The 18908-nt window shown below is 41.0% G+C and overlaps 2 protein-coding genes and 1 long non-coding RNA gene across 8 annotated transcripts in view; 1 reads left to right on the forward strand and 2 right to left on the reverse strand.

Annotated features, from left to right (window-relative positions):
- LOC106973274 (uncharacterized) overlaps window positions 1–17137 on the forward strand; it is a 28091-nt gene extending 10954 nt beyond the window's left edge. Inside the window, exons 2-3 of the long non-coding RNA XR_001429967.3 lie at window positions 13167–13324; window positions 16701–17137. This is a non-coding gene — a long non-coding RNA (uncharacterized LOC106973274). The remainder of the gene's footprint in view (window positions 1–13166; window positions 13325–16700) is intronic.
- GJA9 (gap junction protein alpha 9) lies at window positions 99–3636 on the reverse strand. Its single transcript, XM_015070330.3, has one exon. It carries the CDS (start codon window positions 2688–2690, stop codon window positions 1152–1154), a length of 1539 nt encoding a protein of 512 aa, XP_014925816.1. The 5' UTR covers window positions 2691–3636; the 3' UTR covers window positions 99–1151.
- RHBDL2 (rhomboid like 2) overlaps window positions 7390–18908 on the reverse strand; it is a 52173-nt gene continuing 40654 nt past the window's right edge. For 5 of the 6 annotated variants that reach the window (XM_015070332.3, XM_015070331.3, XM_053211790.1 and 2 more), the window contains 4 exons: window positions 16874–16974; window positions 14341–14401; window positions 10302–10363; window positions 8772–9330 (listed from right to left, as the gene is read on the reverse strand). In XM_015070332.3, coding sequence (XP_014925818.1) covers window positions 9151–9330; window positions 10302–10363; window positions 14341–14401; window positions 16874–16974 — 404 coding nt within the window. In that variant the 3' untranslated portion in view covers window positions 8772–9150. Of the gene's footprint in view, window positions 7586–8771; window positions 9331–10301; window positions 10364–14340; window positions 14402–16873; window positions 16975–18908 lie in introns of those variants that run through there. The other variant, XM_053211793.1, reaches the window with a different exon arrangement.

Below are 18908 nucleotides of genomic sequence, written 5' to 3' on the forward strand. Positions count from 1 at the left end.
GTGAGCTAAGCCGAGGGAGGCTGCGTACGCCCGCCTCTCCGCTCCCGGCTCAACACCTCTCCTTCCTCTTCCGGTCCTCCCGGCAATTCGGTTGCCTAGTGAGAGGCGAGGGTTTGGTAACTCGGGGAGGGTGTCCAGGTGGGGCCAAGGATGGGCGTGGCGCCCGGGGGCGCGGCCTGCGGAGTCCGGGAGCGCTGGGACTGTAGCTGGATGGGATCTCTGGGCAGCGGTGTGGGAGCGGACCAGTCTCAACCCGGGCCTCATCATTATTAGGTGTGGTAGCCTATACGTGCTGGCTTCTTGGCTTTCGTCCCGAAAAGGTGCGCACGACCGACGCAGGGCGCCCCTTGGGTTTCCAGTGGCTTGAGAAGAGCGCTTGGAATCGTATGTTTCGGCTCCAGCTTTTACTTTTGCAGTTTGTTTTGTGGCCGGCTTGATGTGGGCCTCTGGAGGGTGAGCAGTAACGTGCTAATAATAGGCCTTTTGAGCTCTTTCTGTGTGCCTGGTACTGTACTAAACACAACGTTTCTTATTTTAATTCTCACACTATCCCTGTAAGGTAGCTACAGTTAGTAAAGTGTCGAGGTTAGAGGACTAGGGAGTGTAGAGATACAACTCCAATCTGGACACTGAATCACGATGTTTTAAAGCCACCAATCTTTTTAAAATTTTATTTACTAGATAGCAACATTTTGATTATACTCAAGAGACATCAGGTTGCAGTCTATAATAAGGAAACGAAATTAAGTCCCAGGGACAAACAATTTAACCATTGTCCAGAAATAAAAGATTAGTAACTAAAAGGGAGACTTATGTAGAATCAGTATAGTCTCCTAAGGCTCTGCTCCCATCAAGGAAAAACGTAGTTCCAAACCATTAAGCCTGGATTCTTAACGTGACGTTCCCGGAATCAGTTTTCACGAATTCTGAAAGGAGCCTGTGAAAAAAGTAATCCTGATCCGGTAGCCCTCCTTGAATTTAAAACTGCCCCATCACTATTTAGAATTAATGTGTTTTTCCTTTTTGAAGTAGGTTTGCAATTGTCTGCCTAAACAGCTCGTCTTTAGAGCTGCCCTTATTTGTTTTGCCTGCTCCACCACCACCACGCTAGGGTCATATAATATGCAGGATGTCTAGAAGTCAACAGCTGTTCAGATCTGAAGGTCTGTGGGAGCCCGCCTACCGATGAGGTTGTTTGTCAGCAGCGCTAAATGATTTGGAGGGCAAGCAGTAGAATTATTGCAGCTCCTGATCAAATCAGATTCTAAGGACAACCGTCCCAAAGAATCAGGAGTGTCTGGAATGTCCAGACAGTCTCCCTGGGAAGGAGGAAGGGTTCTGTTTGTGCCCTCTCGGAACTGGCCCTTGAGGTTTCCTTTAGGAGGTGACGTCCGATTTTCACCTTCTGTAGAGGGACCCCATGTAGCACTAAGCCACCTCCGTTTCCAAGCACAGTTAGCTGGCAGAGAGAAAGCTGTTTGAGGCGACTGTCCCACGTGGTCGTCTGGATCTATAGCAACACCTGGAATAGAACCTTGACCTCTAGAGTAGTGGTTCCTTTTGCTGTCTTTGCCATCGATTTCTTTCTTTCCCTTTAACGGGTTACCCACTTCTTTTCTAAATGTTTTGCGACTGTCTTCATTATTACATGAGCTGATGTGTTGAAGGTGACTACAGGTTGCGCTAAGTGTGCACATCTCATTAGAAAGTACAGTTTCTTGCCCATCCAAAACGCATTTCTCATCATTTCCATTGTGATGGTCAGGATCTGCCTGAAATGCAGGTGAACTTAAACTAGGGCACACTGCTGTGTGTGTTTGCTTTTCCATCAACAAATAATAATCAGGTGCAGGAGAGAGTCTCTTCAGTGAATTTGCAGATGTGCTCTGATATTTGGCAAGATTTTGTTTTGACTTGTTCACAAAGAATTCATTGTGCTCATCCTTCAGTTTATATCGTCCCCAAAGCCCTCTTTTAATCTTTTTAAAACCTAGGTGGAAAATTTCTAGAATATTTAAGAAAAGTGAAACAGTGGCTATAGACTGCATAAATAACAGGAATATTGTCTTTTCTGTTGGTCTTGAGACAAAACAATCAATTATATTTGGACATGGGTGGCTGTGGCATTTAAATAAAGGCTCTAAATGAAATCCATACAAAAGGTACTGTCCAATCATGAACCCAACCTCTACCACAGAGCGAGTGAAAATGTGTATCACGTAAGTGCAAAGCAAGGTCCCCCTGAGTGGGGCTTTGCTTAGTTTCCTTTGTTCCAGCTGACAAAGTTCTTGCTCCAGTCTCCTCCTGTCCCAGGGCATTTCACACTCCACCCCCTTCAGTGCCCCTCTCAGCTGAGCTTTCTTCCTCTGCCTGTCTTTCTCCAGAACTTTCAGTCGGTACAAAGCATGGCCCATATAGACCAGGGATGGTGAAGACACAAATATCACCTGCAAGATCCAGTATCTAATGAGGGAGATGGGAAAGGCCTGGTCATAGCATACATTTCTGCAGCCAGGTTGTTCTGTATTACAGATGAAGCCAGACTGCTCGTCGTTCCAGACATCTTCAGCTGCTACACCCAGAACAAGCATTCGAAATATGAACAGGATAGTGAGCCAGATCTTTCCAATTATGGTGGAGTGGATGTGAACTTCCTCCAGGATGCCTCCAAGGAAATTCCAGTTCCCCATGTTTATTTAGTCAGCCATCTTAGCTCTGAACCCCATCAAATACGAGGCAGATACATTCTTCCATTCTGAAGGGCATGCTATTTCGTAAAGCAAACCTATGGCCAAAACATGAACAAAGCATCACTCTTTTAGTGTGCTGGTTGCTTTAATTTTTTCCTAGAGATCTGTGATAATCTTATGAAGAATATATTTAAGATACCAGGAATTTTAAGTCACTTATGTTTAGATCTCATACTGCAACAAAGAAGGGGAAAAGAGATACCTGGAGGAGGGGTTGTGTATATTCTGTATGAAGAACAGAACTGTAGATGGGGTGCCTGGCTGGCTCAGTCAGAACAGCATGCGACTCTTGATCTGCAGGTCATGAGTTCGGGCCCCACATTGGGTGTACAGATTACTTAAGTAAATAAAAATTAAAAAAATAATAATAATAGAACTGTAGGATTCCCTACAAGAAAGGAGTCTTGTTATTATTAGCTGAAGCTTACTTACTGTTTTACTTTGTTAAACTGAGAACTTCTGAAGAGGTTCCTAAAACTACTGACATGATCTTACAAGCCTATTTATTAAGATTATATAAAAATTATAGCCAGGGCACCTGGGTGGCTGAGTCAGTTGAGTGTCTGATTCCAGCTCAGGTCATGATCTCACTGTTCATGAGTTCAAGCCCTGCATCGGGCTCTGTGCTGACCACTCAGAGTCTGGAGCCCACTTCAGATCCTATATCTCCCTCTCTCTCTCTCTCCTCCTCCCTAGCTCGTATTGTCTCTCTCTTTCTCAAAAATAAATAAACATTAAAAAATTTTTTTAATTATAACCAAAGTCAGTGATTTTTAAATCTCATTTACACACAAAGGAAAATGAACGTGTTTCATTTAACAATTCACTAAGATACAGCATTTAACGAAACCAGAGGAAACGGATCTGGCTCTTGCTATAGGAATTTAGATTTGTTTTTAATCCACATTTAAATGTCTAAATTGCTTTCTGGCAGCTGTTGAGCATTTTCAGAAGTCAGAAATTTCAGTAATATTTATGAATATTCATAAAATTCTTAATTATCTATGAAAAATTTTGTACATTTTTATCATCTTAAAATGAACTCCAAAAATTCTCAACTATTTCTGTACTACCAGAATGTTATTAGATAGTTCTTGAAATAAATGGATGGCTGATGTGGTGGTTGTATTATACATACTTTCATTGTAATAATACTTGACATATTTAAGACATATATCTTGCTTTTGAGGAAGGAGCAGGTGGGTAAATCCTAATTCAGATGCTTGGATTATCAGATAGTATGTTCCATACTAAGGTAGATATACTAGGGTATCGAAGAGGAAATATATCCCATGGGAAAGATTAAAAAGAGGGAATGGTTTCATCACTTAGGTTTAAAATATCAGTGTGGTGTCTACTCCTGACACATGTTGCACTGTATGTTAACTAAAATTTAAATAAAATTTTGAAAAAGAAATTAAATTGAAATATATATATATATCAGTATATATCCTATATCCCTCGTCTAAAGGGAAATGTTACATATGCAAGTAAAATCCTGGGATACTGTAGCTACACGATACGTTCATCATAAAAATCTTATGAGGTAGATACGTTGTTTCCCCATTTTACAGATGAGGAAACTGAGGCACACCTTAAATTACCCAAGGTCACACAGCTGAAACTGGCATTAAAACTCCATCAGTGTAGGGGTGCCTGGGTGGCTCAGTCAGTTAAGCATCCGACTTCGGCTCAGGTCATGATCTCACAGTTTGTGGGTTAGAGTCCCACGTCAGGCTCTGTGCTGACAGCTCAGAGCCTGGAGCCTGCTTCCCATTCTGTGTCTCCCTCTCTCTCTGCCCCTCCCCTTCTCGTGCTCTGTCTCTGTCTCTCTTTCTCAGAAATAAACATTAAAAAAAAAAATCAGTGTAGCTCTAAAATCAGTTCCTATTCTACTAAACTGTTATTTTACCTCTTTGCACTGAAACATTAAGAAATCATCTGTTTTCCCTTAAGTTTATTTAAATTAGTTATGTCAAATAGTGGTAGTTGGGCTTTTTAAACAATTAGTTCAAAAGTCTTTATTTAGTTCCTTTTCTAAAAGCTTCATACAGTTGAAAAGATTCAAAACCATCAATGTTCTAAAATTTAGTTGTATTCCTGAGATAGAGAAAATTTCTATTTAACTTTATTATGTTAATAATAGTATATTCTTTGATCCAACAATCTAAAACACTTTCAAGTGTAAGAAATTGGTATTATTCGTGTTGTTTATAATACACATTGAAAATGTCCAAAATAACTATCAATACAAGAAAGACAGCATTGCACTTAATAAATAACAGTACATCCATGGTATGGTACTATGCAACCGATAAAAATGATAAATATATACTAATATAAAAAGACATTTGATAAATTGTTTCAGTTTATAAAATAGAACAGTATGACCCCATAATTATATATTTTTTATAGGTAGAGATGCGTCCAAAAAAGCCCAGAAGGATATTCATCGAGATATTAACTGATTATCTCTGGATGGTGTGATTACAATTAACTTAATTTTTCGTAATATGTATTTTAGTTTGTTTTTACCATGAGCACTTTTATAATCACACACACACAAAAATGTTTTTCTTCTCCTTAAGGGACAAGAGCATAATATTTCCTGAAAGAAGGAGCAGTAAATTATTCAGCTACAAATCTTAGGTTCTGAAGCTTTCATAACAAATGACATGAATACTAGTCTACATAGATTCAATCCCATAGAACCCAAAAGCAAAAAATAAAAACATTTCAAACAACTCTTTCTTAATTTGCTAAAACAGAGATTAACACAAACCTGTTTAGATAAATCTGAGAAGCAAATCATGCTTATTCTCTGAATGTGCCCCCCTTTGCAGGTGTAGAGAGGTTCAGTTCCATGCACTGAGTCAGCCATCAGCTAAGATCCTTTTGTGCTCCTCCTTCCAAGTTGGCTGCATCCAATAGAACTTTTGCAGTGATGTTGAAATTAACTCTGCATTGTCCAATAAGGTAGCCACTAGCTATGTATAGTCACCGGGCACTTGTGCTGTGTCTGTGTAACACGGGAACTGAATTTTTTATCTTATTTAATTTTAACTAAAATTTAAAAGCTTCATGTGCCTAGTAGCTGCTTTATTGGACAGGACAGATAAAGAATATTTCCAATATTTCCAATAACACAGCAGTTTAGAAGACTACAGTTATGAGCCCCAAATTAAGCTGAATAGGTGGTTCCTCTATAATTCAGAGATGCTAAATTTAGAACACCAGATGTTTGGGTGATTTTGTTTTTCTTTACAGTAGTTTTGCCTCCTGGGGAAATTAGATATCACTGTTTTTGGTTACGTGAACGATGTAGCTGGTACCAAAAAGTCTTTCTGACTAAATAGTAACTTCTTAGTCATCAATCTTAATAATCAATGGGTCATGTCCAATTTCATAGTTAAATGAATTCTGTTTCTCTGTCTAGTTTTCTGTTACATACAGTTACATTTCCATTTAGGTCATTAAAGTTCTCTCTTCAGAGCTAGTGACCTGATGGGTTGGCCATGACAAAGGACTATTTCTTTGCTGGGCTTTTTTTTTTTTTTCCTAAGATTTTTTTTGTTTTTAAGTAACCTCTACTCCCTAGCATGGGGCTCAAACTTACAAGCCCAAGATCAAGAGTCACATGGTCTACGAACTGAGCAAGCCAGGTGCTCCTTCCCTGGGCTTCTTTGCCAAGTAACACATACTTTTCAGATTAAATGCAACTATTTCATAGGGGAAAAAATTATACATATATATTCATATTTGTATTTATGTATTATATAACTTACATATTATGTATAATACATAAACTATGCATAAATTATTAATAAACTTGAAAAACACTAAGCCTCATTAGTAGTCAAATACAAATTTAAATGAAGTATTTCTTTAACTATCAAAAGTGCAAATTTTTTTAGACATTGGCTATTTCATCTTAATGTTTTATTTTAGAGAGAGAGAGAGTGAGTGAGAGAGAACACAAGCAGGGTCAGGGCAGAGAGAGAGGGAGACACAGGATCCAAAGCGGGCTCTGGGCTGACGTCTTTTTCAAAGACATACCTGCTCTTGGCACGAGTGTAAGGAATCTGTTACTATCATATACTGTCAACAAATGGATGCAGCTACTTAAAAGGCAGTTTTTTGTTGGTTTTTTGTTTGTCATTATTGTTGTTTTAAGTAGGCTCCATGCTCAACGCAGGGCTTGAACTCAACAACCCTAAGATCAAGGCCTGAGCTGAGTTCTCAAAATAAATAAACTTAAAAAAAAAAAAAAAAAGACCTGAGCTGAGTTCAAGAGTCGGACGCTCAACCAACTGAGCCACCCAGGTGCCCCCCAAATCTATCAAAATTAGCATAGCATTTCTGCTTCTGGATGTTCAAAATATTCACTCAGCAAACATACTCAAAGACACACTGCATGTACTAGGAAGGTCACATAGCACTGTAGACAATAGTACAAAAGCAGCAACAACTTCAATGTCCAGTAGAGACGTGGTTAAATAACTACAACTTTCTCACTCAGCAACTCCGAGAATAGGGTCCCTATGTCACATTGTAAAGCAAGTGACCGAACAATCCATGTAGTATAATCTCACTTATCTCGTTAAAACATACATTTCATATGTATATTTAATTAGCTAAAACAGAGAGATTAACCCAAAGCTTAGTTGAGGTAAATCCGAGAAGCAAATTCTCCTTCGAAGTTCGATCACAGTCATCTTCAACTTGTTTTCTGAACTTGTCCCTTTGGGGGTACAGAGCAGATTCAGTGCCATTCAGCGCAGTGAGTGATTAGGCATCAACGAAATCCTTTCTGCACACGCTGAACAGAAAAAGGTCTGCAAGAATACACACCCAGCTGTTGACATCGGTCACCACCAAGGGAAAAGAGCAGGGTTTGGGACGGGAAGATAAAAGGGACTCATCTTTTAAGTTCTTGTTCGAATCTTTGTTTAAGCAAAAACACATGCATATTCTCACACTCAAAGAATATGTTTTTAACAAATCTCAGATCTGTTTTTCTCAAAATGTTGAACTACTTTTCTCAATATATCTAAGTAAGTATGGATGCTCCTTTCAGAATATAGCAACGTGTTTAGCTAGTTGTTTATAAATAAGACATGTTGGGGCACCCAGGTAGCTCGGTCGGTTAAGTGCCCAACTTCGGCTCAGGTCATGATCTCGCAGTTGGTGGGTTCAAAGGTTCATGGCCCACGTCAGGCTCTGTGCTGACAGCTCAGAGCCTGGAGCCTGCTTCATATTCTGTGTCTCCCTCTCTCTCTGCCCCTCTCCTGCTCACCTCTGTCTCTCAAAAATAAACATTTTTTTTTTAATTTTAATAAATAAATAATGAAACAGGTCAATGATGAAAGAAAAAAACATGTATTCCCTGTGTTCAGGTGGCCCCAAACTACCATTTTGGAAAGAGAATGGCCAACAATCCAGGTTCTATAATAGGAAAGGAGACAGTCTACTCAGCTTTCAGACATGACATTTTACCTTTTGTAAATAAATTCTGCCCACTCCCAGGAAAGCCACCAGCCATGGAAAGGATGAAAATATCTTATGGGTGAGAATACCAAAAGTCCAGGTACCCAGTGTGCACGAGAAAGCTAGTTCTAGGTCCCTTGGGATCCTAGACATACTTCTAGAATCTTAAACTAGCAGTCCGGGAAATTTTCAGTCTTCTTTTATAAGGTATTTCTACCGTTCATGGGGTGCTCTCAGTAATGTTTGTTCGTATACTCCAAGATACTCCCAACTTTAAGTGTTTGGGGAACACAGCATCATTAGACCAGTAAGGAAGGATAGCATGGGCTTTTGAGTCATTACCAACCTTTAAATCCTGCTCCCTCCTAGACAAGTTACTTGATTTTTTTTTTTTTTTAAATGAGTTTCCATGTCCTCCTCTCTAGATGCAGAGTAATAGCCACCTTTCTGGGTTGTTGAAAAGATTAGCAATAATGTATATAAAGCACCTCATCCACCCCAAAGGTGATTGAAAGTGATTATCAATAGTCTGGCACAGGTACGAAAAGTTTTTATTATCAGCACAGTACAGTATTTGTGGATTAGATCAAGCAGTCTCTACAACATATCCTCCAAGGAGACCAAGTCTCTCTTAGAGGATACATACAATGCACACCGCATGTCTGGAAAGAGCCAACCCCTGCTTTTTCTGTCCCTCCCCTTTTCTCTCTTCCTTTTCCCTCCCTCTGCATTCAGAAGCCCCTTCCCTAACCCTGATTCCTTTGTAAACAGTCTTTGCAACTGATGACTTGAATCATGTTTTGACTTCTTTATAAAATTGTTAGCATTTGCAAGGACTTCTCTGTCTCTTCGTAGACCTCACTTTTTTTTCCCAGATAGCTCTTTTCATTATTTGGCTTAGACTAGAGGCAGGTCAGTTTGCTGGGGACAGGAAAATGTTGAAAAACACAGCAAATAAGACACACGCTGAATAAGCTGCAATTGCTATCCAAAATCTTGGGTCCTTCAGCAGTGCCTTATCAAAGCAGCTAAACACAGTGTAACCTATGGACATTCCAGCGAATCCACCCGCAATGTGGGCTGCAAAAGACACCTTGGGAGGAAGGGGGAAGAAATGGAAATAAGTGAAGAACATGCTAATTGCATATTTCAATTGCATCTCTAAAAAAACAAGTACCATCAGAGTCAAACAAGAGCCTTAAAAGCCTGAGGAACAAGGCAGTGAGGCAAAAGAGACACAAAGCTGCATGTGCAAAGAGATGTTCTAAAAACATACAAAGCTAAAACATGTTATTTCATCAACTCTCCGAGTACACAAGAGAGCCGTGTTTCTCATTCTCTATCATCATCGCATTGGGGATGGTTCTACATAATCCCGAGAGAATGTGTTGCATTGCCACAAGGGATCTCTGTGGGAGCGCTGTCTGACCCCACATAAATGGAATGTCAGAATGAGAACATAGATAACATACACACAGATATGCAAACAAACTACCAAATTCAAAGACTAATCACCACGAAACTGGAAATCTTTGTCAGTTTTCTTTGTATTGCAAATTCATCCAGACCCAAATTTTCTTTGCTGTTTTCAATCTGCTTTTTATTCTCTAGGGATAGTAAAATCCCTTCTCTCCTGTTTCGCTACCAATAGCCACCAGTAGGTCAGGTGCAGGGAAGCAGAGCCGACGTCAGGGCTCTGAGACAGTTAAGTGAAAAGGACAATCCAAAAGTCTTCAGGAATTTGCTTAACTTCCAAATGGAAATTTGGCTGCCCTAAGTCATAGACTTGTTGTCCCCATTTGCTGACCCTTTTAAGCTACTGTTAAACAATTTTCACTTAAAAAAATAATAAGCTGGTGGCGCCTGGGTGGCTCAGCCGGTTGAGCATATGACTCCTGATTTCGGCTCAGGTCATGATCTCACAAGTTCGTGAGATGAAATCCCGAGTCGGGCTCTGCGCTGACAACATGGAGCCTGCGTGGGATTCTCTCTCTCTCTCTCTCTCTCTCCACCGCTCCCCCCTCTCAAAATAAACTTAAAATAATAATAATAAACTGAACTCACCGGTGACCCATTTGCAGGGACAAAGAACCTTCTGTAGAGAGCAAATCCCATATCCGACACAACTAGAAAGAAAAACAACCTGGTGAAGCCCCAGAATCGCCACAACAGTGCACCAGATGTTTTTGATTCCTTTCTGACAATGGTAGCTGCTAACATTTATGGAGACTTACTCTGTGCCAGGTGCTGTAGTAAGAACCTTATGAGTATTCATTCACTAATCCTCACAACAACCCTAGGAAATAAGTATATCACTATCCCATTTTACAGATGTATTCATCCAACAAGTATTTATTGGTTATCTTCTCTGTGCCAGAGAAGGTGGTAGAGATACTGCAGTGAAGAGCCCTGCTTCACGGAGCTGACAGTCTCGCGGGGGAGGCACACAAATAAGTAAAACACACAATACATCAAATGGTGGTAAGGGCTATAGAGAAAATGCAATGAGAGGAAGGAGGATTAGGAATGCTGGGAATAGGGTGTAATTTTTAATAGAGTCGGGGACAGTCTCACTGAGAATATGACATTTGAGGGAGATAAGAGAGCAAGCCATGCTGACATCTGAAATAAGAGTCTTCCAGGCAGAGGGAAGAGCAGGTGCAAAGTCCCTGAGGCAGGAAATGTGCCTGGGGTGCTGGAGGAATCCCAAAGCAGAGTTGCTGGCTGGATGGGTGGTTTTCAAAGCGTGATTCCCTGCCCCTCCAAGCATTAACATTCACCTGGGAACTTACTAAACACTGAAATTCTCAGGCCCACCCCCAGCCTTATTGAACCAGAAACTCTGAAGATGAGGCTCAGAAATCTGTTTTAACAAGACCTCCAGGTGATTCTAGACTACAGTTTGGGATAAAATTATAGGTGAGGGGCGGGGGACCAATCACGGAAGGGCTTTAAGGAGCCAGTGTAAGGGCTTTGACTCCAAGTGGTAGGAAACCTTTGAAAGCCTTTGAGCACAGTAGTGATATGATCCGACTTACGCTTTTAAAAGATCATTCTGGCTGCTATATAGGAAAGAGCATAAAGGAGCAAGGCCAGGGGCAGGAAGACCACCTAGATTATTGATATTGCTGCAATCCAAGTGAGGAATTACCGTGGCATCTTATACATAAGGAAACAAAAACACAGAGGGTAAGTGCTTGTCCAAGGCCACACAGCTCAGAGGCAAGGGCAGGATTTGAACCTTAAGATTCTTGTCTGTCTATGGAGGGGCGCCTGGGTGGCTCAGTCGGTTGAGCGTCCGACTTCAGCTCAGGTCATGATCTCGCGGTTTGTGAGTTCGAGCCCTGCGTCGGGCTCTGTGCTGACAGCTCAGAGCCTGGAGCCTACTTTGGATTCTGTGTCTGCCCCTCCCCTGCTCATGCTCTGTGTATGTGTGTCTCTCTCTCAATAATAAATAAACGTTTAAAAAAAAAAAAAAAGTCTGGCTATGGAGGCTTGCCTCTCACCCACCGCACCAACTGCCTCTAAGAACCACCAGGCCAAGAAAGGAAATGAGTCCACATTCTCCAGTGGAACAGTGAGAGCCCAGAACTTAGACATTCTTCAATTAAGTCAGATCCATGATGCAAAAAGAGCTCCTGGGGTTTTTTTGGCCTTGAAGTCCACCCTCCATGTGCCCTGCACTTGGAAACATCTCATGCAGCTGTCACATTCCACACCCCAACTCCCTGTGCTCCACTTAGTGAACCACTGTGTCCTCGGAGATGGAAAGACCCAGTCCTTGCCTTTGGGAAAATAGCATCAGGACCATGTGTTCTGCCCAGTTCCCCTTTCAATACCGTATTGATCAGCGTTCAAGTGACTAGACAGGAATTGAGGTCGAGGAAGTATTCAATTTAACTATAAATGACTAGTACACATAAATGCTGGATAAATGTGGCTGTGTCCTATTTTCAATCATTTGAATTTCTTAATCCAGTATAAATAACAGAGATAGAACTAGAAAAGTGGAAGAAAACCACTGGAGGAGGGGGTAACAACTGGAAACAGTTCCTCTGGTCTAGTCTTGCACAGTGGGAGGCCTCCTTTCAAAAAGCTTTTGTAACCCTCAGCATGTCAGTTTCTCCAATCTATTTCTCTCTGATCATGTCCTTCCTGCAGATCTCTGCCTAGCTCTTTCTGCTTCCTAGGGGAGTTTGCTTCTGCCTTGCTGCGGTCTCTACACTGAGACATGTCTTCCACCTGAAAAGAAGCCCCTATTCCAATAAACCAAGTTATTGTCCTTGCTAAAAGTTTGTCACTGATTTTAAAAGAGTTGCCTTTATGCGGATTTTTTTGAAGAGTGAAAATGTGAGCTTTCTTTTTTCCAAAGCTTAGCTCAGTTGCTTTGTTAGAAGACATATCCAACAAATAATGCTTCAGGAAGGAAAGTCCTCAAGGCCAGGCCAACTGTCCTTCACAGTTAAGAATAATATTTACCATTTTTTAAACATTTTGTTTTAAAACTATACATTTCGCAAGGAAACAGGTTTAAAATAAAACTGTACTTGTGTTTTGTTAATCTGGCGTGTGTTAACTTTTCTCATCTTTAATAGTAGGCAAACCAGGCGGAAGAATCTTTAGAAATGAAGCGTGCCAGGAGGTGGGGAAGGCTAACATTAGCGGCTCTTACCTCCTCTGTAAGATAAAGAAGCCGCTTTATTACTTCCCTCGGGAATGACAAAATGTTACATAAACTATTTTTGGAGATTCCCTGTGCATGAGGAAAGGGTTTTTACTCCAACATTGAAGAGTATTAAAACCATTTCCCCATCAAGGGTTTGAGGCTCATTTTACAAAAGTCATTCATAATTACCTAAAAGAAACAGACTAAAACCCAGGTAACCTGTGTGTAGCAACATTTTTTTTTTTTTTTTTTTTTTGTCACAGGACTTGTCCCTTGGTCCTGATAGTGACGCTCAACAGCTCAGGTGACCGCTCTGCTCCACGGCAACTCTCCTCACTGACCCCAGGCGCTCACTCTCCTTTCTGTGCTCACAACTTTACCTCACATTTTCAGCTTCCCACGGACAAAAATTGTATAGAGAGTATGTATAAGCTATAAACAAGTCACTTATCTTCTCCCAGGATGAAACACTGTTTTTACAGCTTAACTGTCCGTACACTGGATTTAGTCTCTTTCCTCAGAGGTAGTTGGCCCTGTTCCCAGCAATGTGGATAATTGAACTCGATACCAATTAGCAGAACCATTTTTGCTTACCATGGGGACGGCCCAGATCTTGGGTTTTATCAAGTGTCACCTCCGTGTTGGCCATCAAGTATGAGCCTACAGTCCGACCCCCGGGTCTGCCTTCTCCCCACACCCTCTGTGCGGCTCCGGCTTCAGCTGGAGCAGGTTCAGAGACACAAGGCCCCAGCTCGCCTTGGCTCCCTTTGTCTTCTACCCAGTATGTCCCCGCCACCACCCAAGATCCCCCCTGATGTTCAGACCCAGCTAAAATTTCCACCTCCACTCCAGACTGAGCACTCTTCCTAAATTTTTTCAGCATGTAATTCTCTACTGTAATACTTGGAGATTTCCAAAGCCATATCCGCCGTCCTGCTAGTTCCTTGACCTCTCAAATCCTTCACCCCCTGCTCCTGTCTTCAGTCCTCAGCCAGCACCCCATGCTTGGATCCTAGATCTGTTTGGGGTTTGTTTGTTTGTTTTTAATCTGAGAATTTAGAAATTGAAGAAAAAATAGATTAGGTCGGTGATTTTCAAGCTTTCCCTCCTCAGACAAGATCATATACAGAATCCAATGTACGAATGAGAAAAATCCAGAATATAAAACAGGAAGTTATTGTGGTTGAAGTAGACAAAATATCTGACTCTCTTGACTTCCCCCACTCCAGAAAGAAACAAAAAAACAAAACCTCATTACTGAGGCACCTCTAAAAACCACCCATGAAGCTCTGTGAAAACTCCTCCATTTACCTTTCTGCTTAAGGCTAGGGAGCCACAATTCTTTGTCACTCCTTGCCAGTGTTTAGGAAGCCTGAGGCCTCCTGGAGGGCAAACCAATAAAATGGAAGGTGCGAGGTGTTCACAAAACAAACTTACTTATGAGGATGATGATCAGGAGTCTGACAATTCCAAAGGCAGGGATCATTTCTCGAAAATTCTTGCAAAGAGATAAATAATAACAGTCATAATACGAGCTATCTGTTGGCAAGTGAAACCCCAACTGTGCTCTCTCTTCATCTACTTTTTTGTTTAAAGTTTCAGTGTCCAGTATTTACAAAATAAAGAAACGCGGCAACAGCCCAGTTTTCAAACACATTTGGGAAGTACAAGGGTGGTGCCCTTTGGAGAACAAAATGAAGCATGATATTTAACTCTGTGATATAAACTACACATAACTGAATTAGCAGGAAATAATCTAAATATAAATAATATGAAATCAACACTTAACATGTCATAGTTAGAGAGATGATTGATAGATAGATGTCAAACTAAGTATGAGAAAATATGATTTTTTTTGTTAATATACATTCAATGCTTTATCCTCTTTCCAAATAGGGGCTAGCTAAGGGTCAACTAAACTTTGAGTATTACCTTAATTTTTTAAGATAATTTCCCCCAAATTTAAAATATTGATTAAAAAAAATAAAGTTTTAGCTTTGAAAAATCTCAATCCAGTTTACAGTATCCTCCTGTGTTACCAAAGAACTGCTGAGTCAGAAAGATATCTCCACTTTTGGGGCGCCTGGGTGGCTCAGTCGATTGAGCGACCGACCGGCTCAGGTCATGATCTCACAGTTCATGGGTTCGAGCCCCGCGTCAGGCTCTGGGCTGACAGCTCAGAGCCTGGAGCCTGCTTCTGCTTCTGTGTCTCCCTCTCTCTCTGCCTCTCCCCCACTCATGCTCTGTCTCTCTCTGCCTCAGAAATAAATAAACATTTAAAAAAAAGATATCTCCACTTTAAAATTTATTGAGTTACATCTCCCTTCCCTTTCAAGTTATTAATTCTCTTCCTGAAGAGTAAAGATAGTGAAATACCCATGTTTATTCTAAATCAATTATTTTCAAACTGTTGGGGTCACAACCTACAGTAGGAAACAATTTGCATAAAAATCCAGGACACATATAAATCAAACAGTATTACATGTGCTATAAACTGAATTTTTTAAATTATTTTATTTACTTTTTTATTTTTTTTCCAAGTAGGCTCCATCCCCAGCATGAGGCTTGAACTCATGACCCTAAGATTGAGAATTGCATGCTCTACCAACTGAGCCAGCCAGGTGCCCTTCTTTTTGTTTAATTTTTGGTCACAATCCCTGAAACTATGTTCAAACCACTAATGGGATTGCAATCCAAAGTTTGAAAAACACTTTTCTAAATGACATATTTTTGGAATAGTTTTATAACTGCTTCATATTTTTCCTCCGAGAGTATTTTTAAAGTATACCTATGTGGTTAACGGGTTAACAACTAATCAGGATTTAACACTAGGCTGAGGCTGTTTTTACAAAGTGGTTGGCAGGGCGCCTTGGTCGCTTAGTTGGCTGAGTGTCCGACTCTTGATTTCGGCTCAGGTCATGATCCCAGGGTTGTTGGATAGAGCCCTGAGTTGGGCTCCACATTGAACATGAAGCCTGCTTAAAATTCTCTTTCTGCCTCTCTCCTTGTCCCTCTCTGCTCCCTCCCTGCTCTCTCTCTCTCTCTCTCTCTCTCTCTCTCAAAATAAATAAATACATAAATAAATAAATAAAAGTGGTTGGCATTCACACATACTATACCACGGGAGTGTAACATGGTATGCCAACTTTGGAGGGCAGTTTAGCATTTATCTATGAAAATGTAAAGCCTTCATCCAATAAATCCACTTCTAGGAATTTATCCTAAAAAAAAAAAAAAATCACCAATACAAAGAGATAAATGTAAGAGAACATTCTTACAGCATTATCTACAAGTGTGAGAAGCTAGTCACCTCAATTTTTTTTTTTCGGTGAAGGATTAAATCAGGATACAGCTATACAGTGTGCTCTGGAGCCCTTGAACAGGCTGCAGTGGATTTCTGTGTACTGATATGGGTAGATGGGGCCAAGATAATTCTACATTAAGATGTACAACAGTATCTTTAAGAGTTGGTCCATTTTGGTAGTCTTAATTTTGGCAGGATTTTGAATACAGACAGAACAAGGTTTGAGGGGTGCCTGGGTGGCTCAGTCAGTTAAGCATCCAACTTCGGCTCAGGTCATGAGATCAAGCCCCACAGGCTGACAGCACAGAGCCCACTTCGGATCCTCTGTCTCCCCATCTCTGCTCCTCTCCCACCCCTCCCTCCAAAATAAACATTAAAAAAAAGAAAAGAAAAGAAAAAGGTCTGAAAGGAGGTATATGAAACCGTTAACAGATACTGTATTAGAGATTTTGACTTTCTATTTTTCAATTAAATTTTTTTTTTTTTTTTTTAGTATTCGTCATGTTTGAGGTCAGGAAATAAAAATAAAGATGAAAGAAAAATTCTGGTGCCAAGAAGGAAGATAAGTGCTCCGCGAATATTGATAAATGAAGACACCATGATTCCCAAATACCAGTTATCGTTTAAAAGAAAAAAGTCCATAGATTCCATTCCCAAAGTTCTTACCACTAGAACATTCATAAAATAGCCTCCCATCAGAGCATAGACTCCTCCTGAAGCACCCACAAGACATCTGAGTGGGTCGAAAATGGAGCTGGCAAGGGACCCTAAAGAAAGAAAACCACAAAGGATCAGACATAACCGTAAGAATCATGAAAAACAAATCTATAATGTAGAAGTTGGGACGTTTGGACCATTACCATATTAACAAGCAACAAATTGATTCTGTTTGTCCCTTCCATACTATAAAGGTATAGACGTGTGGGCTAACTACCTCCATTTTTTCTGAAATATTAAACAACATGAAGACAGAATAACAAGAACAAAAAGCACAGACTCTGGCGCTCTGGAGCCAGAATTACCAGCTGTGTGGCTTGAGCGAGTTTCTTAACCTCTCTGCGCCTTCGTTTCCCTAAAAAATGGAGATATTAATAGAACTTACCTCAATGCATTGTCGGGGAAGTAAATTAGTTGATGTAAACACTGCGTGACGTGTTATGTACTTATTGGTTATTGTTTCAAAATATTGCATACCTTTAGCCAAAACTATCAAAATACCTGAGACATTCCAACATTTTTGAAAATGTTTGTTTACTTTTGAGAGAGAGAGAGAGAGAGAGAAAGCAAGAGGAGCAGAGAGAGAAGGGAACAAGCTCTGCCCTGACAGCAGGGAGCCTGGTGCAGGGCCCAAACTCATGAACCCAGAGATCATGCCATGAGCCGAAGTCGGACACTCAACCGACTGAGCCTCCCAGGCTCCCCGATATTCCAACATTTTGTTATCTAATGGCTAGCTTTCTCATGGAGTCAAGATGTGGCCTCAGAACCCTTCTCAACACAGCATTCAATCAGATCCACCAAGAAAGATGAAACTGTTTACTAACCCAAACAAGGCTTTAAAACCATTTTATGCAAACTCTAAGATGTTCTCTCTGTACCGCTCGGTTCTACTACTCGATTTTTTGCTTTGAAGACCCTCCTTCATTCCTTAGGATACTATGTAATACCTACTTCGTGCAAGAAAGACAAAGTGGCCTTAGGAATCCTACAAACAGGGGAGTAAAAATTACCATAAGATGCAGAATAAAACAACTACTGTGATTTCTTAAATGTAATGAATTTGCTATGGAAGCACTTAGGAAGGAATGATTTTTTTCAGCAGAGGTGTGGAGGCCCTGGCACTCTGAGAAGGAGGAGATAACATTTTGGTTACACTCTAAAATATCTTTGGGGCACCTGGGTGGTTCAGTCGGTTAAGCACCGACTTCGGCTCAGGGCATGATGTCACTGTTCGGAAGTTCGAGCCCCACGTCAGGCTCTGTGCTGACAGCTCAGAGCCTGGATCTTGCTTCAGTTTCTGTGTCTCCCTCTCTCTCTGTCCCTACCCTGCTAGCATTCTGTCCCTCTCTCTCTCTCTCAAAAATGAATAAATGTTAAAAAAATTAAAAAAAAACAACCTAAAATACCTTTAAGATTTGGAAGGAAAACAAAGGAGGAGAAAATATTCAGAACTTAGGGAACTGGAAAAGCAAAGGCATAGAAACAAAGGTATATGGATGACTAAAGATCATTGAGTCCAGTAGGGTTAGGGCAGCGGTCCTCAAATGTTAACCTTCAGACTAGGATTGGAGTGATTGCATCTTAATCACATGAGTAATTTATTTTTAAAATACAGATACAGGGCACCTGGGTGGCTCAGTCGGTTGAGCATCAGACTTCTGGCATAATCTCGCAGTTAGTGAGTTACAGCCCTGCATCAGGCTCACTGCTGTCAGGGCAGAGCCCACTTCGGATCCTCTGCCCCGCCACCACCACCACCCCCCGCTCATGCTCTCTCTCAAAAAATAAAATAAAATAAAATACAGATACAGGGGTGCCAGGGTGGCTCAACTTGTTACACGACCTACTTCAGCTCAAGTCATGATCTTACGGTTCGTGGGTTCGAGCCTCATATTGGGCTCTGGGCTGGTGGCACAGAGCCTGCTTGGGATTCTCTCTCTCTCTCTCTCTCTCTTTCTGCCCATCCCCCACTCAGTCACTC

The sequence above is a fragment of the Acinonyx jubatus genome, chromosome C1, assembly GCF_027475565.1.
Source record: "Acinonyx jubatus isolate Ajub_Pintada_27869175 chromosome C1, VMU_Ajub_asm_v1.0, whole genome shotgun sequence".
Classification (NCBI taxonomy): domain Eukaryota; kingdom Metazoa; phylum Chordata; class Mammalia; order Carnivora; family Felidae; genus Acinonyx; species Acinonyx jubatus.